We start from the raw sequence: 27,109 nt of genomic DNA, 5'->3' as shown, positions 1-27,109 counted from the left end.
ATAATACAAAACAACACAAAGAGCTCAGATACACCCTCTACATACACTCACTCACTCATTCATTCATTCATTCAATCACTCACACTCTCACTTTTTCACTTTCTCATTACAAATGTAAAATTCATCCTGTGTCCTTCAAACCTCCAATGACCTTTTCATTAAAACACTTTATCCCCGGAGACAATAAATACTATTTTCTGATTGGCTATCAATTCTGTATATCGGGACACTATGAAGTAGATCTAGTAAAAAACATTTGATCACCGTTCCATATCAATGCTCTTTTGAATGGTAACTATAACAACCATAGTAAACAACAGTTAAACCAGGAAGCAGACCTCACACTAGCGGAATCAACTGTAAACAACTACACATCGTTATCACTGTCTCTGACCAAGAGAGTAGTACAACAAACTGAACAAGTCGGCTTCTTTTTGATCTGAACGGCATGTTTCCTTTGTATGCTGTACATGCATGACCATTGCAGACATAAATGAGTTGTAACTGGGGGATAAGTTGGATAACGGCCTTCGAGGCATCCCGATATACAGAATTGATAGACTTTGCGGAGGAAACTCTTTGCCTCCGCCTCATCCATTCATTTATTTTATATACCGGGACACCTCGGCAGCCGTTATCTCTTACACATCTCCAGCATGGATGGAATTCTGGCTCACCTTCTTCGGGCACCACTGTCAGGGTGACGACTGTTCCTGCCTCCTTGATGAGCAGGACGATATCATTGTGCGAGAGCTCCATGATGGACTGGCCATTGACAGCTGAGATACGATCTCCCACCTTCAGCTGACCACAGCGGTCAGTTGGACTGCCCTCAATGATACGGCCAATCTTATGAGGGATCACTATGGCGGGACAGAGAGGGGAGAAAGAGAGAGAAAGAGAAAGAGATGGGTGAGAGAGAGAGAGAAGGTGGGAGAGAGAGAGATTAAAGATTTTAACTATTTTTTTATTGGTTTACAAAAACACTGAAAGATTCACACAATTAAACATTTGTATAGGATACAATTATGTTAAAATAAATTAAGTACTACAGATGGTGACTAAAGTGCAGATCGTCATCAATGACGGAACATAGTGCCTGTCTGCAGCACCACACAGCCTCAAAAGATTCAAGATTCTGCATGAGTTTGTAAAGCCGGAAGTCAATTAAGACTCTGGCCTTGACAAGAGCAGGAAAGAAAACTAACACATCATTTCCAGGGTGATTCTCAATTCTGCTGAGAGAGAGAAGAGAGAGAAAGTGGGTTAGAGAGAGAGAGAGAGAGAGAGAGAGAGAGAGAGAGAGAGAGAGAGAGAGAGAGAGAGAGAGAAGAGGAGGAAAAGAGTGAGAAGCAAACGTCGCCTTGTTGAAAACATTTTGCAGTTTCTCCATTTTTGAATTCATATTTGAGCTTATGGAACTAGTATTGACAGATGCAGTGCTCATTCCTAGCTATAGTCTCCTCTGCACTGTAGATTAAATGCTATTCTATTACTGTAGCTGTAGCTTTGTAGCTTAAATGTAATTATATTGCTGTTAGTGGCCCTGGATAAAAGTGTCAAATGAATTAATGTTAATGTAATGGATCTGTGGATGGATGGGTTTGTATATAGAATTCTTCTCCACACTTAATCATATCTGCTGTGTGCTATGGTGTGTGTGTGTGTAAGCCATGGCGCTACCATTTCTAATGTTTGTAAAGGCTAAAAGATGAGCTGCATTGCAAATCTCCTAGAGAGCTGAGCAGAAGAAGCTGGTGGGAGGCAGAGTGGAGGCAGTGAGGACTCGGGAAGGACAGCATGTTGATATATTAAAATGCATCATATGCTGCCATCAGATATCAACATTTTTACTAAAATATTAAATTGTAGAATTCATATTCTCAATGGATTAATCTGCCATTTTACCAGTCACTACTTAATGTAAAAGCATAACCATAAACACTTAAATGTGTCTAGAAATATGCATTAAAAAATAAATCAGTTTGTCATTTCTTGAGAAATATGTTTTTCATTTACATTCTTTTATTTCTATTTTTAAGAGGCACTTAGCTAAAAACTCTATGCACTTACACTGCTTCAAACCTGTTGTGAAATGCAGCTAAAAAATACAGAATTCCTCAGATATCAGATCAGATCATCAGATTTTGTGATGTATTGTAAATACATTTTTTGCAATGTATCAAGTATTGCAGAATCACTGATTTTTTATATCTCTGCGATTTTATTACTCTGCGATTCCCACTCCTGGTGTGGTGAGGTTTTGCGATATGCGGACATCAGATACTAAAATATTGGATTGTAGAACTTGTATTCTAAATAGGCTCATCCACCAATTTATCTGACCAGAGTCACTACCTCATGCAAATACATAAACATAAACACTGAAACGTGTCTCACCTCCAGGTGGAGGTTTGCTCTTTGAGGTGAGGATGACAAAGCCGAAGCCCTCGTTGTCCTTGCGCTGCAGGGTGACGTTGTAGGCCTGGGCTGCCATGTGGGGCAGGACAGCGCTGGACAGAGCCTGGCCAGCCTCATCCTCAGTCCCATCTGCAGAGGAAAAATACGGCCAGTCAGTCACACACACACACACACACACACACACACACACACTGCATTACTCAAGCAGCGGCACACTGGCATTTTACAACACATAGATGCTCCCATGCACACACACACTCACACTAGTATGTAAATGGCTTCACATACACTAACATACAGCAGCGTGCACTACACACACACACACAAACAATCTCCAGTGGCTGGTCTGCAGACCATGAAAACTAATTACTGATGGATGAGTTAGCACTTAAACCCTTAGTAATGACCACAGTGCACAGTGTGCAGCTGGATGCGAACACACACACACACACACACACACACACACACACACACACACACGACCCAAAGACTTCTCCTACTCACCCAGGTAGGTGAGTTTGCGGCGCACGGTCAGCATGACCTGGCCGTTGCGGGCGGCGTTGGTCATGAGGTCTAACACCTGCTTGTGCGAGCAGCCGGTGACAGGCGCGCCATCGATGCAGATGAGCTCGTCCCCAGCCCGTAGACGGCCGTCCCGCTCCGCTGCCCCCAGGGGCACGATCGCACCGATGTACACCTGGGCACACACACACACACACACACACACACACACACAGACAGAATCACACACACACACAATCCCTTAGGGGTTACTGAGGACTACAGCCAGGACAAAGGAAAGCTGGTGCAGACAACTCACCCAAGTTAAGCATGAGTAAGCACCGGTGCACTTCAGGAGTAGTACAGCACACAGCAATAGGGCAAATGGCAAGTGTGTTAGGTAGGGCTGGGCGCTACGGCCTAATTTATATCACTGTATTATTTGAAGCATGGAACAGTGATGACATACATCATGGTATATTTGTTTGTCTGAATATGTCATTATAAATGCTTCTGAAGGGGAAAGCACAAGAATGGAAACTGCATGACAGCCTCTATTGTACTCATAACAGTGTGACTAGGACATATTTCACACTGCACAGAGGCAGTGTAGTTACTCCAGGTATTAGCATCAGTGCCTCTGCATTCCAAAATAACTTTTTGCATCATCTCAGTGTGCAACATGTGTTAACATGACCACATTGCTGCCCTGCTATCTAGTACCATATGAGTGCCCCCATGTTCAAAATAAATACCTTACGCCAGATTCATATAATTTACACTGTATAAAACCGCTAGGTACATCATGCCTACTCTATTAACTATACTAGTTGTGTTCTTCATACAATGGCCTCCAAGTCTGGTCTGTTACAAATGTACAGGGAGTGGTACGGATTCTAAGATAGTAAGTTAATAAATATAAAGGTTTATATTTGTTAGGCTCTTCATAGGTTCATCATAAGTATACTGTAATAGGTCCTCCCTCAGTATCACTATTTAATAACGCAGCTTAATTATGCAGCCAAATGGTTATCAGAATGATTCAGCATTCCCAAGTATCCCTATTTAATAATGCAAATTAATTATACAGCCAAATGGTTCTCAGTCATAAAGCAAGAAGAATACTGATAGCTTGATTTTTTGTTTTCAGTTGGGAACTGTTTTGCCATTGATATGGGCAACGTTTAAAGCACACAAGCGGAGTGTTTAAAAAGCTGGGCTGCTTGCTCAGAAGGTGTGTGTGTGTGTGTGTATGTGTGTGTGTGTGTGTGTGTGTGTGTGTGTGTGTGTGTGTGTTCCTATCAGAAGTACTTACGGGCTGCTCCGGTCCCTCTCCTCCTAGGACCCGGAAGCCAAAGCCTGACTCCTGGTCCCGCTTGATAAACACGTCCAGTTCCTTTGTGTTTGGAGCTGAGGTGGGATAAGAGGAAGTCGTCAGATACACACAAACGCACACACTCACACACCCATGCACACAGCCACACGTACACACACGCATGCAGATGTACACTTGACACGCATGGATGTGTAAACCGGTTGTGAATGTGCCGTGCTTGGATTTAAAGCTGCTGCAAACATATGTTGGAATACTTTAGCTCCAGTCCTGTCAGTCTTACTGGAACAGATGTTCAGAGAAGAAGAAAAAAAACCTCAAGTCTCTGGGACACTTCTGGGATCTGCGGTTAGCAAGTAAATATTTCAGCTAATGTGACAGTATCAACTGAAGCATGGGATTTCAGAAGGCCCTGGCAGCCCTGTTGGCCAATTATTTAGCATGTGCACAGCACAGCACAGCCCAGCACACGGGGGGGGGGGGGGGGGGGGGGGGGGGATGTGGCCAAGTCAGGATCTGCTACTCACATAGTTTACAACAGCTTTAAGAAATGTGGTGAAAATGGTGGCAAGATGTTTGGAAAGTCTCATGATCAATTTCAAAAATGCCTGTGGTAAGAGTGAGTAGATGTTGTTGAGAGGATGAAGGGAGGTTCATGGGTAATGTGATTAGATGTTGATCATATGAAAATGTGTTGATGGGAATTTAGTGTGAGGTTATGGAGACTTTGAAGGGATTTGGCATGGTCTAAGAAGACCATGGCTCGGTGAAAGAGATGCTTTGGTGTGGATGCAGGGTGGATGAAGACAAGATGAAAGTGGTAGTGATGTTGTTGAAGACCCAAGAGAGTGTGTTTAGAGGATGTTTAGGATGTTAGTTCTACACTGAGGAGAGACTTACAGAGACAGTATGAGGTATGTAAAGACCAGGAGACTGTGGTAAGGTGTGGTAGGTCATTGATAGACGGTTGTGTGTGGTTGTGTGTGTGTGTGTGTGAGTGAGTGAGTGAGAGTGAGCATGTGTGTGTGTGTGAGTGAGTGAGTGAGAGTGAGCATGTGTGTGTGTGTGTGTCTGTGTGTGTGTGTGTGTGTGTGTGTGTGTGTGTGAGTGAGAGTGAGCATGTGTGTGTGTGTGTGTGTGTGTGTGTGTGTGTGTGTGTGTGTGTGTGTGTGTGTGAGAGTGAGTGAGTGAGAGTGAGCATGTGTGTGTGTGTGTATGTGTGTATGTGTGTGTGTGGGACAGCACTCACGCTTATTCTCCAGCATGGCTTTGGACTTGAGGTAGAGCTGGGAGGGGTCCAGCTTAGGAGAGGCAGAGCGAATCAAGTTAGGGGGGAAGGGGAGGGACTGTGGGGGTGGTGGTGTTGGCTCCGTGGGGGTCATGACCTCTGGACTGGGGCTCCTATCCTGCTTCTCTAGCTTCTCCTGTTTCTCATGCTTGTGGTGTGAGGCCATGGCACTCTATGACATAGACACGCACACCTCGGTTTAAAATGGCTGATGCATTCAGACAGGCTATCTGGGCAACATATATACACACATACACATATATACGTCTACACAAATGAATACACATATACACAGATAGATGCACACACACACACACAAAAAACACACACACACAAAGAAAACACACACACACACAAAAACACAGACACATATATACACAAAGACACAGACTAACACACTTCTGGGAATATAACCAGAGGATTCGTCAACATTTCTCTCTGCTGAATAGTAGAGACACTTTAGCGCTCCTGGTACATTTCACACATGACTACTCTTTGAGGAAATGTGCTATGACTATTTTCAACACAGCATTGTTTTATGGTGTGCGTGGAGTCCGGTGAAATTTCTAAAACAGATACGTTGTAAATATTTCAGTTGAATCCTTGCCAATGCACATTTACAGGAAGACAGTGTTATTTTAAAATGCATAATTGCTGATACGACACCCGGCCAACACTTCAGGAATAAATGTCATAAATTGTTAACATAGCGAGTGAGCAAGGTGTGCAAAAATGATTGCTCAGTAGTCAATTTACTGCACAGTGTTTACCAAAGCATATCACATTTCCCTCTTCTTCGATCATTATTCACAAGGAAAGAGGGGTGGATAAAAGCGCCCGCTGCACCCAACTCTTTGTCACCTCCACCCTATTAGCATAAACAGTGCACTCATCATCTGTCTATGGGCCTGCTAGCAACAATCCCGGGACTAACAGTGGCTGTAAGCCCTCTTTTAAACAGCAGAATCCATTATAAAACACCAGCTTAACAAGAGCCCACTTTAATTGGCTTCCAACACTGTGTGTGTGTGTGTGTGTGTGTGTGTGTGTGTGTGTGTGCGCTCAAATTAAGTAGGTACCACTTCTGAGCACAACTGAGTCTCTAGGAATGCTGCCAGGTTATATGGTTCAGCAGAGGGAACACACACACACACACACACACACACACACACACACACACAGAGCGCCAGAAGTATCAAACCCTCTTACATAACAGTGCTTTAATAATGCACACACTCTCTCTCACTCTCACACACTTAAAATGATAGCATCAGCAGTGGCAGGAGCACCAACACACAACCCTGTGCCACAGCAAGCTCGTTAGACACGTTTACACGTTTCCAGTTCACACTCACCGGCTTGAGAGACTTCACAGGAGACGTGTGACCTGCAAAGAGCAAGAGAGAGACGGAGAGAGAGAGAGAGAGGGAGACAGAGACGGAGGGAGTTTAGGAGAAACGCTTACTTGGAAAGTGTAAGGTGCAGAAAGTAATTTGTCTCACACTCATGTGTGCTTGTGTGTGTGTGCTGAGTGGATTTGACTGATATCCAGATACTGGTGCAGAGTCCCTCCTGCAGTCTACACACACACACACAGGCTTGTTTTTGGCCTAGTAGGGTGTATCCCCCATCAAAACCCCAGCCAGCCCTCTGGGCAGCCATTGACGCCCTGACTGACTGAGGAAACACATCCTGACAATCCACCACAGGGGGGCAGTAAAAAAAAGAGCAGATTTATGACCGTCACGTGTATGAGTGGTGTTTGTCTGTGTGTGTGTGTGTGTGTCCATTTGTGATAATTCAGCCTGCTGACTAGGACATACGAGGTGAATCTGAGGGCAAGGGACGTCCCAACTCCTCACAGCAGATGTCTGTGTATGTGTGTGTGTGTGTGTGTGCACGCACGTTTGTGTGCATAAGTGTGCGTGCATATGTGTTTGCTTGCAAGCGTGCATGCACGCTTAATCAAAGGATCATCCCATAGCCTTGCAGCAGATGCCAGTACACAAATCATGACATTCACATTTGAGCAAAGTGACTAAAGTGAAACATGCAGACACAAACACACGCCTAAGCGCACAACTGCACATATTAGCCAGCTTATTCAAAGCTGCACTGAAATGTCTGTGCAGGCTTGTGTGCATGTAATAATGTGTGTACATGGTGTGTTTATGTGTGTATGAGTATGTGTGTGTGTATATGTGTGTATGCTGTGTGTGCATGTGTATGCTTGTGTGTGTGTGTGTGTGTGTGTGTGTGTGTGTGTGTGTGTGTGTGTGTGTGTGTGTGTGTGTGTGTGTGTGTGTGTGTGTGTGACTCCCTCCATCAGTATTCCGGGTGTGTCCTTTCTGTTCTTTGTATGCATAGGCCTCTCACTAGACTGGCAAATTATTCTGGTGAAGAAGAGCAGCTAACAGCTCTGTCACACTCAAAGAGCTCAACACCGACACAAACACACACACACACACACACCCCTCAGGCACCTTGCTAGAGCCTGGGGAGCTGTTTGTGTGCATGGCCCTATGCGTCTCTGGGTGCATGTCTATGCATATTTTCGTGTCTTTCTGAGGGCCTGTGTTCAGACAGGCTTTTTACCATATCCTAATTGCAAATGTCACAGAGTATATTTAAGATGACGGCCTTAACACGGTGGCCGGTCATTCACAGGGCCTCCGTCTGACCTTGGGCAGCTCTACCTGACTCACCTAGAAGCTCTGCGTCAAGCAATTCATTGGATAGAAATGAAATTGCACTTTGCAGGAGTATTAGGCATATACATACATACACACACACACACACATACACCCACACACCTCTGCACCAGAAGTGTTGCGGTGCCCCAACTTGACAGGTCCTTGGGAGGGGAGGGGTAGTTTCAAGCACACACACACAGACACACACACACACACACTCACCTCCGCGGAGCACCAGCAGCGTGGCGGCGCCCCCTATGGGCAGCTCCTTGAGCAGGTCCACCACCTGCGTGTGGCTGAGCGTCTGCACGTTGCGGCGGTTGATCTCCTTGATGACGTCGCCCTTCAGCAGGCCACGGCAGCTCTGCGCGTCCAGGATCATCTTGACCTTCTGGCCCAGCGGGCTGTCGGCGATGGCGAAGCCAAACCCGCCGGGCCCCTTCTGCAGCGGCACCTCCACTAGCTGCGGCTGGAGCAGCGTGCTCTCTATGCCATCCACCGGGGACACCAGCACGTCGGCTGGCAGCATCTGCCCGTCCACGGTGGGCAGGAGAATGGGGATGGCCTCGCCGATGACCCCTCCGCCGACGCTGGCCGTGCCGTCCTGGCTGGAGGCAGAGTCGTCGGGCAGCGGGTAGCCACGGCAGAGCAGCAGGTCAGTCTGCTGACCCACGGGCACGGCCTGGAAGAGCTGGACCACCTCAGCGTGGGTCTTGCCCAGGACGCAGCGGCCGTCCACCTCCACGATCACATCACCTGAGTGGACAAGAGGTACAGACGGTATGAGAGATGTGAAGAAAAGAGAGAAAAAGAAAGAGATAGAGAGAGGGGAAGAGAAAAGAGGGAGAGAGGAGAGGACAGAGGTTATGAGAGAGGTGAGAAAACAAGAGAAGATAAGAGAAAAAAAGAGGAGGGGAGGAGAGAGGAGAGAATGAGAGAAGAAAGAGAGGGGAAGAGAGAGGAGTGGAGGGGAGGGGAGTGAAAGTGAGAAGATAGAAGAGAGAAGTGGAGTGAGGAGAAAAGAGAGAAGAGGGGAGGGGAGAACGAAGGAAGAGGGATAAAAAGAGAGAGAAAAAGAAGATGATGAGGAGAAATAAGAAAATGGGTAAGGGGAGGGTTAGAGAGAGGGAGAAGAGGAGGAGTGCAAAGGGATCCAAAGAGGAGAAGCAGAGGAGATGACAGGAGGGGACAGGAGACGCGAGCAGAGGCGCGGCCAGATGAGATGAGAGGAGAGGAAGAGAGGAGGAGAAGAAGGCGGAAGAGAGGAGAGGAAGAGAGGAGGAGAAGGAGGCGGAAGAGAGGCAGCAGACACGTGAGGCAGGAGACAGATGAAGCAGGTTCTCTAACTGAATATGAATGAATTATGGGAACTCTTCTCTGGTGCTTTCTGGGGGCGAGCAGATGGGAGCTGCTTCTAAAGAGGGGCCCAGGGCTTTCATCCAGCAGCAGAGATGTTCCGCACACATCCCCCGTCCCCTACCCTCTCCTCCCCTTCCTCTCCTCCTCCCCTTCCTCTCCTCCTTCTCTTCCTCTGCTCCATCCCTCTTCCTCTTCCCTCGCTCTGAACCTGCGACTCATCTGAAGTCTCCTTCCTTTCTCTCTCGGTCTTTTTCTCAATCAATTCTCTATTGATGGCTTTTGCATGCTCCATTAGCTGACAGCGCGAATAAGGATGTACACAGACAATTCACACACATACACACGCACACAGGCGCATGCACAAAGCATGTGTGTAGTCAATCACTAGTTCTCCCACACACAGGCATATAAATGGTTGTAAATGTACTGCAATATAAAATGTGAGAATTATGATTGAGCTATGCTCATGTGTGTATGTACATAATTAATTAAAATAATTTAGTGCAAGCGCCCATTCCATCTCTCTGACAGATGGGTAGTGTGAATATGTCGATCAGTACATTTCTTTGGCAATAAATCGACAGTGTGGTCCATGTATAAATTAAAACATACATGGAATACAAATGGTTCAAATGGTTCTTATCTTTCAAGCAAATTAACAAATTATGGAATTATTAATGCATTTAATAATTGTCTGAATACACTTTACTAAGCCCACAACACAAACGCCAGAGAGCAAAACACACAGGCCTCCGTGGGGAAATAAAAACTTCCACTGGAAGAAACTTTGAAGTGAACCCATCTCAAAAGGAGGAGAAAGCAGGCATCAAAAGACTAGGAAGAAACTGTCTCCACCGCTACAAACAAGGCAGAAACTCACCTCACTAACAAATTTTAAATAAATCTTAAATGAATCTTAAATGTACATTATGAAGATCTTATGGTGAAAATAGACATTTGTTGGACCATCTGTATCCATTTATTAAATCTGAAAAGTATTGACTGACACTGCAGTGTGTTTACACATCTTTGTTTAGGATATTTGCATGTATTTTCTTTTTAGTTTCGATCAAATGCAAACTGGCATGTTGAAATAGGTGTTGAATGCTAAACTGTTTCCTGTATCAGCGGTTACACAATGCTCACCTTATCCAACCACAATTAACTGGCTAGATAAGCGTCCTATCACCTAGAAGGCAAACAGAACCTATCTGTGTTTCAACTAACACTTTCAACTTACATAAACTTGTTATGACAGAATGACACTATGCTATGTCTCTTTCAACACCACCAACAACAACCAAGCACACTGGAACTTTGATAAACATTGTTATTTTTAATGCAAACACAAAAATAAAAACCGATGCATCTAGATGAATCGATGTCTATGAACTGTATGTGTGTGTGTGAGTGTTTGTGCGTGTGTGTGTGTGTGTCCTCTCACCAGGTGCTATGTCGCTGTACTGGGCCGGGCCGTCGTTGAGGACGTTCTTGACCTGGAGGAACTCGTCGGGCCGGTCGCCGCCGATGATGGTGAAGCCGAAGCCCCCGGCGCTCTTCCTCAGGCCGGCCCGCAGCAGAGTCCCCCGCAGAGCCCCGGGGTCCCGCGTGAACCCACCACCCCCACACACACACTCCGCTAAACACACAGGGGAGAGAGGAGGGGGGAGAGAGGATGAGAGAGAGAGAGGGAGAGAGTGAGAGTGAGAGAAAGAGAGAGAGAGTGAGAGAGCGAGTGAGGGAGGGAGAGTGAGAGAGAGTGAGGGAGGGAGGGGGAGAGAGAGAGAGAGAGAGTGTGAGGGAGGGAGGGAGAGAGAGTGTGAGTGAGGGAGGGAGAGAGAGAGAGGGAGGGAGAGAGAGAGAAGGAGGGAGAGAGTAAGGGAGGGAGGGGGGGGGATAAGGGTTGGGGAGAAAGAGAGGGACAGACTTTGACTTTATTATCAGTCAAAATGAAACGTACAAGTAAAAACAATTCATATTGAAACACAAAAACCCCTAACCCACCCACCCCCCCACAAGAAGCCAAACTTAAAATATATCAGAAGATATCACTCAAACAGGTTATGTACTCAGAAACTGAGAGAGAGAGAGAGAGAGAGAGAGAGAAATAGAGTGAGTTAGAGAGAAAAATGGAGTGAGAGAAAAGGAGAGAGATAAATGGAGAATGAGAGAGAGAGAGAAATGGAGAGTGAGAGAGAGAGAGAGAAATGGAGAGAGAGAGAGAGAGAGAGAAATGGAGAGTGAGAGAGACAGAGAGTGGGTGAGTGAGTGAGAATGAGAGGAATAACAAGAGGATCCAGATGCAGACAGGCCGAGGGAGGAGAGATGAAAGAGAGAGACAGATGAAAGAGTGCCGGGGAAAGAGATGAGATGGGATAAGAGGAGAGGAGAGGAGAGGAGATGAGGGCTGTGTGTGTGTGTGTGTGTGTGTGTGTGTGTGTGTGTGTGTGTGTGTGTGTGTGTGCTACCTGGGTTCTGGCTGGGTTGTCCGGCTGCGGCCACTTCCTGGGCCAGCTTCTTCTTGGCCTCCACCACCGGGTTTTCAAACTGAGTCCTCTGATTGATGTGACTACGGGACACACAACATCAAAGTCAAAGTCAGCTTTATTGTCAATTTCTTCACATGTTCCAGACATACAAAGAGATCGAAATTACGTTTCTCACTATCCCACGGTGAAGACAAGACATATTTTACCAATTTAAGTCCACAGACAAACATAACATTCAAGTAAACAAAAAAGTAAGTAAATAAGTAAATAAGAGGGCACATATAATAATGAAAAAAATAAGAGCAGCAAAATTTGGTTGAAATTGTGCATAGACAGTCAATAAAATACTAGTGCAAAGTCAGGCCAATAAAAGGCTTGGGTAGTTCTGTTTGACCTAAGTAAGAAAGAAAGTGGCATAGTGGTGCAAGTTATGTAAGAGCAGCAGAAGTGTTGTGTTTTCAGGACAACAACAACAAGTTGTAAAGTGTACAAGTGTGCAAGATGACACACACCTTCAGTACACACACACAGACCAACTAATCCCAACACATATATACACAGTTACACACACACACAGACACACACACACACACACACATTCATTCACTCAGTCAGAGAGTAAGTTTAATACAGCAGACACAGTGTGTAGAGGTCCGCTGCATTAAACTTATTATCTGACTGTGTGTGTGTGTGTGTGTGTGTGTGTGTGTGTGTGTGTGTGTGTGTAGGCAGGCAACCTAAGTGAAAGTGCCCGTGCTGTGCATGTCTACGTGCTTTTGACATTTATCTGGGCGTCCATGCAAAGTCCTGCTTTGAATAAGGCTGGTGGAGCAGCAGGAAGAGCATGTACTGGTGTGTTGTCCACAGCGGACACCTCCTCTGTCTGCCCGCCATGAGTCACCGCTCAGAGCCCAGCGCCACCTCAGCCCTGCTACTGCTGGCAACGCACAGCGGGGACATTACTATCACTACTACTACTACACACACACACACACACACACACACACACACACACTCACTCAGGAGATGATGTTGTACATATACTGTGTACATGTTGTGTCCCTGTGTGTGTGTGTGTGTGTGTGTGTATTGTGTGCTTGTGTGATTTGTGCCCCTCTTTGCGATGTTCTGTAGTGTAGTGAGCAAAGGAAAGAGCTGTGGCATTATGGGTGTACTCTTCTAAACAAAGAGAAAATCACAGGAGGGAGGGAAGCCTCTGTGTGTGTGTGTGTGTGTGTGTGTGTGTGTGTGTGTGGGGGGGGGTGCTCTTAACACAATAGTGGCACTGAAATCAATTGTGCTGAACTTCCTCCTGCTTCCCGCTGAGACATAAAAACACACACACAAAGGCCAAAGGCACATACACACACACACTGGAAATCCATAGACAACACACACTACGCACACAGTCCAACACACACTTAAGAAACAATGACTCGACAGGAGGCCAGATAAGTGGAAGGGAAGACTCACTCCACATAGTAGACTCCATACTGCGGATCCTCTATCCGTTCCCATCCATACGGCAGCTCTGGGAGAGTGGGAGCGACAGACACAGTGGCAGGGAGAGAGAGAGAGGGAGAGAGAGAGGATATGGGAAAGAGGGGGTGAGTGAATGATTTGAGAGATGGATAGAAAGATGTAAACAACTTGGCAGGAGCCTCAGTGTTTGTGTGAACCACATTCACCCACCAGACATTCTTTCACTCGCTCTTTTTCTCTGTCTCTCTCTCTCACACACACACACACACACACATCTGAACCACCACGCTCTGAGTATGTACTTCAGCTTGTCACTAGGAAGTGGACAATTACAAACATGTGTTCACTTTCACATTATAGACATTTCCCGCCCACAGACTAGAATACTCCTAAAACCCAGTGAAAACACATAGCAATAACAAACACAACAAAACAGGCACTCAGAAATATTTGTGTGTTTGTGTGTGTGTGTGTGTGGTACGTGGAGTGTGTGTGAGGTTACAATATCCTACCTCCATCCTCACACTTCTCGGGAGGTTTGGCTTTCTTGGCCTGTCGGGGATCAAGCCAGGTCGTTGTCTTGGTGTTGTGACTGCGCAGCACATACAAAATGAGATGTCGTCAACAACAACAACAACAACACACACATACTGTTTCTACTGGCTCAAAATAGTAACAAAAACACAGAGAGAGAGTGATGAGAGAGAGTGCAACGATGTACAACCCTGTAGGGGTTTATTCAATAATGTGAATATTTACAAAACAAGTATCAAACTTTAAGAACCGAAAAGAACACAAAGCAAGCCACTCTCCCCTGCGCGTCACGCCATGGCCAGGCCCTCATTATGGTATTGGTTAGGGACACGCCTTGAACGCCGGATCAAAACATACACACGATATAAACAACATCCCAAATAACACCCCGTGTAAGAAACATATCAAAACAACAGCCAGTTTACAGGAATTAAATACACCAACCATGTTTACATATTGTACATGCATAGCATACATACATATGTACTTGCACACACATGTACGTAATCCCCCCACAAGCAAGCAAGCCTCTGCATGGCCACACATATACATAAAATATGCATACTTCCTCTTTGCCTTGCAGGATAAAAGCAGGAAACATCACATTCTGTGTCTCTGTGTGTGTTGGGAATGAGGGCTGTGTGTGTGTGTGTGTGTGTGTGTGTGTCTGGGGGAAAGATCGTTGTGAATGAGGGCTGTGTGTGTGTTTGTGTGTGAGTGTATTTGAGCGTGCTCAAGGATGTGTAGATGCATGTCGAAGGGTGACTCAGAGCGATTGTGCGTTTATGATAGTGAGCAGATGAGAGCCAGAGTTGGCACTGGAGTGTGTGTGTGTGTGTGTGTGTGTGAGTCGACACCTGTGTGTAAGTGAGTGTGTGTGTACTGTATGTGCGTGTATGTGCATGCGCGCGCGTGTGTGTGTGTGTGTGTGTGTGTGTGTGTGTGTGTGTGTGTGTGTGTGTGTGTGTGTGTGTGTGTGTGTGTGTGTGTGTGTGTGTGTGTACTCACTCGATGAAGTAGACCATGCCCGTCTCGGTGTAGGCCATTTCCCAGTTGCCCGGCAGCGGCTCCAGGCTGGGCTCCACCTCCAGTGCGTTGCGTGGGTGTGTGTAGCTGGGCACCGGTCGCCGGCCGCTCCCACCGCCATCCTCCGGCACTACGCACACACACACGCAGGGCGTCGGCGTCCGCGACGGCGAGGCGCCGATGAACGAGGGAGAGGGGGACAGGTGGAGAGAGAGAGACAGAGACGGTGAGCGAACGGCAGAAGCAGCGGCAGCAGCGGTGGCGTTGGAGCTCCGCGACCTCTGCATCTCTCTCCTGCTGAGGCTCGAGTGAGCGAGGGACGGGACGAGAGAGAACGAGAGAAGAGGGGTGGAGAGAGAGAGGGCAGGAGAGTCAGAGAGAGAGAGTGAGAGAGAGAGAGAGAGAGAGAGAGAGAGAGAGACAGAAATAGAGATGGGGGAGTGCTGCAGGAGCGAAAGGATTTGCATGAGGTCTGATGAGAGAGGAAGGCCTGGGGGGCAGAGCAGAGCTGACCAGCACACACAGCCCTAACGCGATTATCATCAGAGTGTGTGTGTGTGTGTGTGTGTGTGTGTTAATGTTAAAATTGAACATTAAAAAATGGTATAGCCATGCACATGTTCTCAAGTTCAGTATATTCATTGTATTCACACACACACACACAATGAAACAGCTGTGTAAGAGCCATGATTTCACAGACATCTGTGATGATCTCAGCAAAACAAGCAATGCAGACACAAATGAGCATGCACTCAAACTCATCATCAGCGCACAACAGCACACACACAACCACTCACTTTGACTTGTATGTGTGTGTGTGTGTGTGTGTGTGTGTACATCTGTGTGTGCCTATCGGGGTGAGTGCAATGTCAGTGGTGACTTCTCCATAGTTACGGCTCATAAACACTGACATGGTGGCATCACTGCAAGAGTGTCCTGTTTGCATTTCTGTTTGTATGTGGGTTATCAGCTGTGTTTGCATGTACACGTGTGTGTGTGTGTGTGTGTGTGTGTGTGTGTGTGTGTCCTTGTTCACTCGTGATCCCACAATTCTGTTTACTTTTCCTGGCAGAGAGGAGAGACCCGCCCGGAGGCTTTGTCACAGTTACGCCTGGGCTGGTTATCAGGCTGCAGGAGCTGACATCACTTAGCACAGACACACAACAACCAGCTCATGCCCCACACCACCATCACATGTGCACACACACACACACACACACACGTGCACACACACACACACACACACACACCACAGGTACATGGCACCGTTAATCATTGCACTTTGCACCTACAGGGACTGAACTGCTTACTGCGGCTACAGACAGTAAACGCTTTGGCTTTGTTTAGAGCTGGGTTAGAAAAAAAGACAGTCAACCACACCACAAGTACAGTAAGGGTACCCTCAATTTAACTTTTTGCATATATATATATATATATATATATATATATATATATATATATATATATATATCTCAATTGCCATCAATTGCACTTGCCTTTTAGTACATACAAATATATATAACTGGCATCAGAACTAGATATCATATTGATTAAGATTTAATCTTCCTTGCAATCTTTCATGTATATAAAGCAAATTAACTGTCTGCTTTGGATTGATGTGCAAGGATTAGTGCAAATAAATGCAAGCACATTCTCATCAAAACCTGTCAAGATGTCCAAAGAGAAATTATATTTCAATTCCAAGTCTAAACTGGGTCTCTGAGAGAGAGTGCTCCATCAAAGCTTCAAAGCTTAAGTGGAAAGGGCTAAAGCTAATTCCCATAGCGACTGATGTTCAGCACAACTGTAATGACTTTATGGCGAACTACAACCGCGGTGGTTCTAAGTGTGCCGTGGAGCTGGTTGATAGATGCTGAGCAAAGGGAAGGAGTACTATTTAGCACATACAGGAAGAGCCAAAAAGCCACACAGCCTTGTACTGCACCTCCCACAGATACAAGAATAGGAGAGAGAAAGAGAGAGAGAGAAAGAAGAGGAAGAGAGAGAGGGATGAGAGTGCCATCGGGGAGGGAGGGAGAGTGAGTAGGAAAGAGAAAGGGGTGAGAAAGAGAGCAAAAGGAAGAGAGAGAGGAAGAAAAGAGGGAGGGAGGAAGAGAAAGATAGAGAGATGGGGAGAGAAGGAGCGAGAGCGAGAGAGAGAGAGAGAGAGATGTAACAATAGCCCAAGGCTGCAGAGAACTGAGTCACCAGAGTGAGACCTTGGAGCACGTGGCTGTCAAACATACATACACAACACACACACACACACACACACACACACACACAGAGCCTCTCCTTGGCCAGCTTCATCTTCATCTTCTCACCCACTGTAGACTACCCACAGCACTCCAGCATCCCACTAGTGCTGGGGCTTCCCACAGTGGGCTCATCTTACAAGCTAGAGACCACTGATCCACTCCCAGGGACCACCACAGCGTGCGCGCGCGCGCACACACACACACACACACACACACACACACACACACACACACACACACACACACACACACACACACACACACACACACACACACACACACACACACACACACACGGACCACCACATCACATCAAAATGGCCGCCCCCCTACTACTGCCTCTACTCGAGGTCATTCAATCTGGCCCCCTTATCATCCCCCAACTTGGCACATTCATTCATTCCCTCACTCTCCACCTGAAGCTGGTGTGTGGTGAGCGTTCTGGTGCATAATGGTTGCCGTGTATCACCAAAATGGGTGCTACACATCGGTGATGGTTAATGAGGTTGGGGGTTCCTTGATAAAGCGCTTTATAAATGCAAATTGTTGTTGTTGTTGTTGTTGTTGGTTAAAAGCATCTGCTGAAGAGATGCGGGTACATGGCAATCACAGGACACACTTCCCAGCCTTTGTGAGCCAAAACAGGTTTTTACATAAACAAATGTGGAGGAGTGAGACTGAAAGCCAAACAGAGAGTGAGTGTGTGTGTGTGTGTGTGTGTGTGACCTCACTGGATGTGACCTTGGATGAGAACAGCTACTAAATGACTCAGAACCATGTGATAAATGTTTCCACTATGTCTTCAGTGTGTCAGGCACAGCTGATACAGTACATGTTTGCAAATGACACAGAGACGGACATTAACGATTTCAAATATGTCAGATAAGTGGCTGAGACGTCCTCAGGTGGTACTATAGCAGGTCTATGCTTGTGTATGATGGTGAGTGCTCAGTTGTGTGTGCAGTTGGTGTGCATGCGCGCGTGCATATGTGTGTATGTATGTATGCAGATACTGTGTGTATGTAAATGTACACTGTGTGTGTTAGTAATGGGGACGAGACCGCCTATGCCGAGTCCGAGTCAAGACCGAATCTTTGAAGGGTCGAGACCGAGTCTGTTGGTTTTCAAATACAGTCGAGTCCGAGTCAAGACCGAGTCTTTGAGGAAGCAAGTCCGAGTCGAGACCGAATCCTTTAGGAGTCGAGACCGAGTCGAGACCAAGACCATAAAAAAAATTCAGTTTTAATATTCATAATTTAAAGGAATTATCCGGAGTAAAATGCACTTTAGATCGATTTACGGATGATTGAGAGTACATACGTTGAGTTGACATCCAAATCATGTCATTCGGATGTGTTTTGAGAAAGTTCGATGTTACTGTTTTTAGTCAAAGCTCGTTAGCGTGGAAGTGAGAAGGGCATATTATTTCGCCGCTACAAAACGCTATTTTTATACCTCTTCTACAGTTCCAAACAACATTGCACTTACGTGGTAGTGAGTAGAGGGTCCCTAAAGCCAAACCGAAGTATCCCGAGGTCTTTATGTGGTCGGATAGAGAGTCCAGAATGAATTTCATCAAACCAGTACCTTTCTGGAAATGTTGCCATCTTTGCTGCCATCTTAAGGGGAAAGTCCGTAGGAGTCGATTGCCAAGTGTGCTCTGGAAATTCACAATTCCGTCGCCGTTTAAAAAAAAAAAAAAAAAAAATAGTCCAGTATTTCTTTTGAAATTGAAATGAAGTTGTATGGACTGGACTATGTTTATTTTATTTTTTTTAAACGGCGTGGCTTTACACGTAAGTGCAATGTTGTTTGGAACTGTAGAAGAGGTATAAAAATAGCGTTTTGTAGCGGCGAAATAATATGCCCTTCTCACTTCCACGCTAACGAGCTTTGACTAAAAACGGTAACATCGAACTTTCTCAAAACACATCCGAATGACATGATTTGGATGTCAACTCAACGTATGTACTCCCAATCATCCGTAAATCGATCTAAAGTGCATTTTACTCCGGATAATTCCTTTAATATCACCCCAGTTAATAATCAACAGTTAGGCCTACAGACTAAGCTAGATTGGGAATTGTTTAGAGGAGCAGTCTTAACATCTTGATATGGACTATGCTGACCTACAGACACTCACCGGCAGCAGAGCCATAGAGATAAATAAACGGCTCTGACGGCAGTATCTTTGCATTGCACCATGGGATGTCATTTTCAAATAATGGCGGTCAACATTGTATTTTATTATTATTGTTGTTATGTGTTGTCTGTTTTTTTATATGAACATAAAAAATGCGTTGGTCTCGAGGACTCGGTCTGAAATTACGAGTCCTTCTCCTCCCACTGTGGTCCGAGACCGAGTCTTTGAAGGCGAGAAAGCAGAAATTGGTCTCGAGACCGGACTCGAGTACTAAATCACTAGTGTGTGTTTGTGTCTATGTGTAGTAGGTGTGTGTGTGTATTTGTGTGTGTGTGACGTGTTTTCATTAAAAATATTTATTTCTTTATGAGATTTTCCTTTTTCTCAAAACTCATAACTTTGCTTCCCTTCAAGGTCGGATTTTTACTATTTTTTTTCATTGTGGGATTACAATAAATCACCAACAGATAATTTTTTTATACCGGTTCTCAGTCAACTTTAGCCTTTAGCAGAGGTGCGAATAATTCTGGAGGGTACTATATATATATATATATATATAGTCTTATATATCTTCACTGACCTGTGAGGCCGTTGGGCACGGCTGGTTGCAGCTCATCGTCGTCGTCCTCCTCAGGGGCAGAGCTGCTGCGCTCTATCCTGCTGACCGACGCCGTCCTCCGACGCTGGCCCTCCCCAAAGTCCTCCTCAAACAGGCCACCGTACTCAGCCTCTTGCTCCCCAGCAGGCTCCAGCGCCGGCTTAGGAGTGCCGTAGTAGTTCCCTACACACACACACACACACACACACACACACACAAAAGAGGGAGTCAGGGGGATGATGCATGGGGGCAACATTCTGAGCAATGGTGCCGGTCAACCACATAACCGGTTCCATGTGTTCTGATTGGATGACCCTGATTACTTACAGAACCCAAATGAACCCCAACAACAATATTCAGGAACACTGCCCAGAAACATTGCTCAAAAAGTTGCCATCTGTATTATCAGCTTAACACAGGCACATGCTGGCAGACCGACAGACAGACAGAGATGCTGGCTATCTGGGCCCATATTCAACAAAGCATTTTAACTTATCGCTAAGAGTACTCCTAAACATTTATTATATTTTTAAAAAGTATATGTTTGGGCTTTTTGCCTTTGTTCACATAGGAAAGTGAAGAGTGAAAGGAGGCAAGAGGGAGAGAGAGAGATTGGGTGGGATCAGGACATCGCAGGCTGGATTCAAACCTGGGTCTCCAACAGATAAATAAATAAATAAATAAAGAAATAAAAAGAAAGAAAGAAAGAAAGAAAGAAAGAAAGAAAGAAAGAGACAGATGACAGGCTACACATGGAATACAGAAATAGTAACAGAATACACTACTGATTGACACAGTGAGCCCCAATTTAAATGCTGGGCAAAGTGAAAAGTCTAAAGTCTAACTAAAGCTTGCTTAATAACTACGCAAATTCAATTTGCAAATTTAATACCATGAGAAAGATCCTAGCACAAACATCGGTGGGTCAGCTAAAAGCTCTCACGGCACATGATGCCGTTAGTTCATGCACGAGAACTTTGCTCATAGACTGGCTTTGCACTTCAAATTAGGGCCCAGTATCTTTGCAATGTTTAAAAATATGGATCTGCAGGCCTATTACATGTTTGCGTTGACAGACAGTCGTTTAGTTTAAGTCTTGATAATGAATGGTATTTCATGTTGTTGGTGGTGTTATTGCATCCTTTAGCAATTATTCCCTCTCGATTGAGATCTCCTGTAACTGATTCTGCACCATGTGCATTTCATTGTGACGTGCAATGTTACAGATGCTTTACATTTGCTTGTGAATAGGTCTTGGTGAGCTAGGAGCCCTCTCAACTACTTCTAAGCCATCCCAAACTTAGCACTATAAGGCTTTGTGAATTACTCTTAAAAATTAGGAGTCCTAGAGTTAAGACTGACACTCCGTATGTTAGGAGTTACTTTTAACCTCTTTGTGATTCTTTGTAAATTTGTTTAGCCTCTTTAGATTCTTTGTGAATACGGGCCCTGATCATAAGAGAGCCAAATGAAGGGTTTAACTGCACAAACACAGACGGCATAGACACTGAGATAATAGATGTGATATGATCACACACACAGCATAATGCTCACCATCATATGTGCCACTTTCCAGGAGCTGCCCACTCTCCTCCAGGATGCGGAACTCCTCCACGCTGATGAAGTTATAGTCCACCCCAGCCACCTCCCCCTCTCTAGGCTGCCTGGTGGTACCTGCACACACACAAACACAAAGAGAAACATCATAAATAAATAAATATTAACCTGCATTTTCGGTTCTGTTGCTATTTTAGTGAGTTTATTTATTTGAATCTTCTATCTTGTTTTTACCTCTTTTATCCTGTTTAGTTGAATTTTATTTTAGGTCTTACACCGCACTGCTTAGTCTTTATCTTACGTCTTTGTGTGCTTTTATCCACTCCGTTTCATCCTGTGTTTCAGCTCTTTGTCCTGTGGACATTCTTACCGTCTCCCCCGCCTAGAAACACTTCAATGTCTCTCTCTGATCATAAAGCACAGACTGAAATTGCTTAATAGCAGCGATATAAATAAGACTACCATTACTTTAAAACAAAACAAAAAAAAAACAAACAGACAGACACGCATATACTGTAAGCACACACACATATTTCAAAAATAGACACACACATTGCTTGACTGGTCATGCATGAACAAGTGACTGCAGTCTAACAGCAGTAGCTGGAACACTTTATGGGTAAACACAGACCTCTTTCTGTCTAAATGTGATGACTTCCGATTACAGCGGGGACTCACTGCTGCGGTTACAACCCTTATTGCAAATGTAATAGTAATGTATAATATAAACACACACACACACACACACACACACTCTACAATTGTACAGTTGTTGACAGTCTGACTTCCAGGCCATGTCAGTGAGGCATGACTCACCATTATGTGGTGAACTATCAGCAAACAGTACCTATAATCCCCAATTCTGAGTCCTTCACGGCACAGACTAGGACTGGTGTGTCTGTGTGTGTCTGTGTGTGTGTGTGTGTGTGTGTGTGTGTGTGTGTCTGCATGCATCACAATGGATAGCAATGATCACATACTTGTTGTCAGTGGTTTGTTTTTTACCTTAACTGACCTGCCTCTTGAGTCCATTATCTCCTCAGTAATTACATCAGAGGCAATCATCCTGATTCCCTAATGCTCATCTTCAATATGCAATAAGCAATAACTCTCTCCCTATCAGCTCAATACTGCTGTGAGTGCGTCTCTGTGTCTGTGTGTGTGTGTGTGTGTGTGTGTGTGTGTGTGTGTGTGTGTGTGTGTGTGTGTGTGTGTGTGTGTGTGTGTGTGTGTGTGTGTGTGTGTGTGTGTGTGTGAATGAGTGAGTGAGTGAGAGAGAGAGAGAGGGAGAGAGAGAGAGAGAGAGAGAAAGAGAGAGAGTGGGTGCGATATGCAGACAGACAGACAGACCAACCAAGAAAGTAGATACCTGCTCTCATCTCACACTTCAACTAACTCTTCCAGAAAAGGGCAAAATGAAAAGCCTTTAACACATCGGCAGGGCCTTATCAACCCATGAGCCTGAATAGGATTCTGCTCATTTGAAGTGTAATAGGAGTGAGTGTGGGTGTCGCTCCAGTTAGGAGTGACTGACTGCTGGTGCTCTGTGTGTGTGTGTGCGCGCGCGTGTGTGTATGTATGTGTGTGTGTGTGTGTGTGTGTGTGTGTGTGTGTGTGTGTGTGTGTGTGTGTGAGAGAGTGAGAGAGAGATCTGAGGAACTGTCTCAGAGCTGTGCTCTAGAGTGTCTCCATGCTGTAGCACCCCCCACTGGAATAGAGAGGATATGTCAAGCTGAGGTAACATGAAAAGCGCTGGGTCACGACTGCAGTGATGGCTGGAATTTTGATGCAGCATTTGTCAGGGGAAAGGCCGTTTGTGTGAGTGTGTGTGTGTGTATGTGTGTGTGCATAAGAGAGAGGTGTGTGTGCTGATGAGTGCATGGATAGCTAGTGAAGGGACATCACATCCCTTCAATATGCAGATGTGTTGTGTGACTGTTTTGTTTGGACATTAATGATGGAGTAAATGGCTTGTGACAATGCCTAATGTTTCTTTGGTACGTGTGTGTGTGTGTGTGTGTGTGTGTGTGTGTGTGTGTGTGTGTGTGTGTGTGTGTGTGTGTGTGTGTGTGTGTGTGTGTACACTTATGAATGTCAACACACACAAATCAGCTTTAGAGGGGAAATAAAAAAAGGTTAGTCCAATAAACATGATGAGCAGGAAGGCGCTAACTAGCCGACACCGCGATAGGAGGTCGTCCTCCTCTGGCGCGTATGATTTCAGCTGGAAAGGTCATTATTCCCGGCGGAGCCCGAAATAACTCTGCGGCTCCGGCTCCTGTCATCCGGGGAGCCACTGTGATCTGGAGGAGCCGGGCTGGATTAGCGTCTCGCTTCAAGCAAACCGAGATTAAACGCTGTAATCCCGCGAGGAGCAGACACATACAGCAGGAGAACATGGGCAATGCTGGGGCTCGGGAGCAGGAGGAGGGGCACGGGGGGGCACACGCAACCCAGAGAAAGAGCAGCGCGGCTGGGGCGGGGATGGGAGGTGTGGGAGACATGTGAGGGGGGCTTATTCAGACATGTGTCAGGAAGAAGGTGGGGAGTTGTTTGCAGGGGGTTTGTGTGTGTGTGTGTTTAAGAGAGAGAGAGAGAGAGAGAGAGAGAGAGAGAGAGAGAGAGAGAGAGAGCATATGGGTGTTGCTGCAGGTGTCGGGCTTATGCATACAGATTGTGTATGTGTGAGCTTGCGGCTGGAAGTGTGTGTGTGTGTGTTTGTGGATGTGTGAGTGTGTGAGTGTCTGTCTATCTGTAAATGGAACTGAGAAAGAACAGATAACTGTTTTTCAAAAGGTGTTGAGAAAAAGAAAGATAAAAGGAATAGGGATAGAAGGACTCCGTTTCTGCAGGACTGTGTGTGTGTGTGTGTGTATGTGTATGTGTGTACTCACATGGTATCGTACGCAGGTACAGATTGTCTCTGATGACTTGCTGCAGCTTGTGGTCCAACGAGCCTTTTTGGAACTGCAGACTCAGGTAGTGACGCAGGTCAGTGTTCAAAACTTTACCTGTATGGGGAAAGAAAACACACACATTAGCAATTAGCTATTAGCTATTTGACCCATAAGTCAGGAACACACAGATATCTATAGTTGACATAATACAGCCTATTCCCAACTACAGCAGACTATTGCAATCAAACTAACACATACTCACACTACAAACTTACTACACATATGCAGACACACACCCACAAACACAAACACACATGCACCCACACACACACACACACACACACACCCACAGGCTGCTCAGGCACTGCATTCCCGACTGGCTGCGGCAGGAACAGGAGGCAGCCCGGTGCATTCTGGGAAAGGAAACTCAGCACCTCTCCTCTGGGACACGCAAGGCAGGAGTGCCTAGACTGACCCCGCAACTCAGAGACAGAGGGGGGAAAGAGCACCATGATGATCATGAACAGAGGAGAGATAGAGGGGCAAAGAGTGGAGAGAGAGAGAAAGAGAGAGAGAGAGAGAGAGAGAGAGAGAGAGAGAGAGAGAGAGAGAGAGAGAGAGAGAGAGAGAGGTGCAGAGATAAAAGGTAAGGACGAAGGCGGAGAAAGGAGGAAGAAATTAAGGGTGTGTGTGAGTGTGTGTGAGTGTGTGTGAGTGTGAGAAAGAGAGAGGAGGAAGAGCATACAGAGATCGGCAAAGGCCTTAAAGTGCTGCACCTGGGGCTCATTAGAACTGAAATTGGAGCGTTTCTCACACACACACACACACTCGTTGCAGTTGCAGTCACAAAGCACATCCTCTCAGACCACTGCATTCTTATTAGACACACACCATCCCCACTACATTCTTCGCACAGACACACACACACACACACACACACACGCCATCCCCACTACATTCTTCGCACGCACACACACACACACACGCCATCCCCACTACATTCTTTGCACGCACACACACACACACACACACACACACACACATACCACTCACACACTACATTCCTCTAAAAACACAAAACCCATCTGCTGTCCTGACAAACATTTGAGCAAACACAGATCCCTTCTGGATTCATGCAGTCAGCCATGTATTTAAGTGGAGGCCTCATCACACAGAACAGAACTCTAGAACCAAAATGATAGGGAAAACAGCGACGCACAAACACTTGAGCGCCGAAGGGACAGAGACCCAGCTCTTCATTTGTCATTTGGAGGCAATACAAATAAAAGCTGAAAATGAGGTGTGTGCTTGGAGGACATACTTGACCAGTCCCACAGAATTCCATGGTAGTCCTTTTTGATATATTTCATCTATATTTTGATACATATTTCTGGAATAAACAGCACAGCTGGGATGTATTTAAGCCTGTTAGAGGTTTCTTAGCCTGTACCGAGGCCTGACCAGTACTATGACCAACTTTTCACTGAAGTCATAAATATTGATAACAAGAAGCAGATGGAATTCTTATTCAGAAATAAACAGTACTTAGTCATTAATTTATTGACCAAACAATCCCCACATTGAACTGGTGTGAAACCAAGAACTAGTGTAAACCCTTTAACCACAATTATCTCTGAAATCCTTCTGCTCCGTCATGTACTGTAAGTTGGTCTTCTTGCATGGCCCCCTGCTTCAGATCTTGACACCTGAACATTTCTATTTGATTAAGGTCCTCAAAACTATCATCCTTCATTGCAGTTCTTTCATAGACTGACTACTGTGTTTGAGAGTCATCCTACAGTGAAGATAATCAACGGTTACATTCTTTACTGGAGAGAAGTGACTAACTTCTTGCTCTCCTCCTCCCATGCATATCATTCTGATCCAATTTCCTCCTCATAATGGGCCGATGGGCACTAGGAAGTTGAGTATTGTGCAACCACCCGCCTCACTCTGACTGGAGAAGACAAGGAGATCCTCACAAGTCAATTCACACAGAGTCTGTCTCTCATGAATTACCTATAAATTACTTATGGACTATTCTATCTGTTCCAATCAACTCGTAAACACCATCTGGCTGTGTCCCCCTTCTCAGAGATGACGCCTCAGATCACAGGCGTGCATTAGAACGCTATAATGAGCTATACAATTCCATCTGGTCCGCCGAATACTTCACACCTCGGAAAATAGCTTTCTCCATGGATACCTAGCGCCTTATTAGTATGGATGGAACTAACATCACCTATATGTGAATCTATAGTATGTCATGGTGCTATAGTGGCACAAGGAATGTATACAGCATCAGATAAAACATCTGTCTAGTGCACCTCAATGGGTTTTCACAGCAGACACATCCTCAAATGGGTAAATGTTATGTAAATGTATTGCATTTCAGTGCTCTGTCTAGTATACAGCAGAGCCTGCAGGCATGCATTACAATAAGAGGCTGTTAGCGCTTCAGAGCCTACCCTCTCTCTATTGTTCCAGGTTCTGTGATGGTGTTGTGATTAACCTACTAAGGCAAAGTGTG

The 27,109-nt window shown here is 45.6% G+C and overlaps 1 protein-coding gene across 3 annotated transcripts in view; it reads right to left on the bottom strand.

Annotated features, from left to right (window-relative positions):
• Positions 1 to 27,109, bottom strand: part of magi3a (membrane associated guanylate kinase, WW and PDZ domain containing 3a) — a 51,807-nt gene that overhangs the window by 7,480 nt on the left and 17,218 nt on the right. For 2 of the 3 annotated variants that reach the window (XM_042097911.1, XM_042097909.1), the window contains exons 2-16: positions 24,577 to 24,693; positions 21,680 to 21,799; positions 20,108 to 20,308; positions 15,109 to 15,256; positions 14,079 to 14,158; positions 13,558 to 13,615; positions 12,064 to 12,164; positions 11,040 to 11,234; positions 8,459 to 8,992; positions 6,899 to 6,930; positions 5,505 to 5,715; positions 4,238 to 4,332; positions 2,926 to 3,118; positions 2,401 to 2,550; positions 678 to 863 (exon numbers count right to left, since the gene is read on the bottom strand). In XM_042097911.1, the coding sequence (XP_041953845.1) occupies positions 678 to 863; positions 2,401 to 2,550; positions 2,926 to 3,118; positions 4,238 to 4,332; positions 5,505 to 5,715; positions 6,899 to 6,930; positions 8,459 to 8,992; positions 11,040 to 11,234; positions 12,064 to 12,164; positions 13,558 to 13,615; positions 14,079 to 14,158; positions 15,109 to 15,256; positions 20,108 to 20,308; positions 21,680 to 21,799; positions 24,577 to 24,693 (2,421 nt within the window). The remainder of the gene's footprint in view (positions 1 to 677; positions 864 to 2,400; positions 2,551 to 2,925; positions 3,119 to 4,237; positions 4,333 to 5,504; positions 5,716 to 6,898; positions 6,931 to 8,458; positions 8,993 to 11,039; positions 11,235 to 12,063; positions 12,165 to 13,557; positions 13,616 to 14,078; positions 14,159 to 15,108; positions 15,257 to 20,107; positions 20,309 to 21,679; positions 21,800 to 24,576; positions 24,694 to 27,109) is intronic. The other variant, XM_042097910.1, reaches the window with a different exon arrangement.

This window comes from Alosa sapidissima, chromosome 7, assembly GCF_018492685.1.
Source record: "Alosa sapidissima isolate fAloSap1 chromosome 7, fAloSap1.pri, whole genome shotgun sequence".
Taxonomy (NCBI): domain Eukaryota; kingdom Metazoa; phylum Chordata; class Actinopteri; order Clupeiformes; family Clupeidae; genus Alosa; species Alosa sapidissima.
Note: the sequence above shows the minus strand (reverse complement) of the source record. Positions and strands in the feature narration are given on the sequence as shown.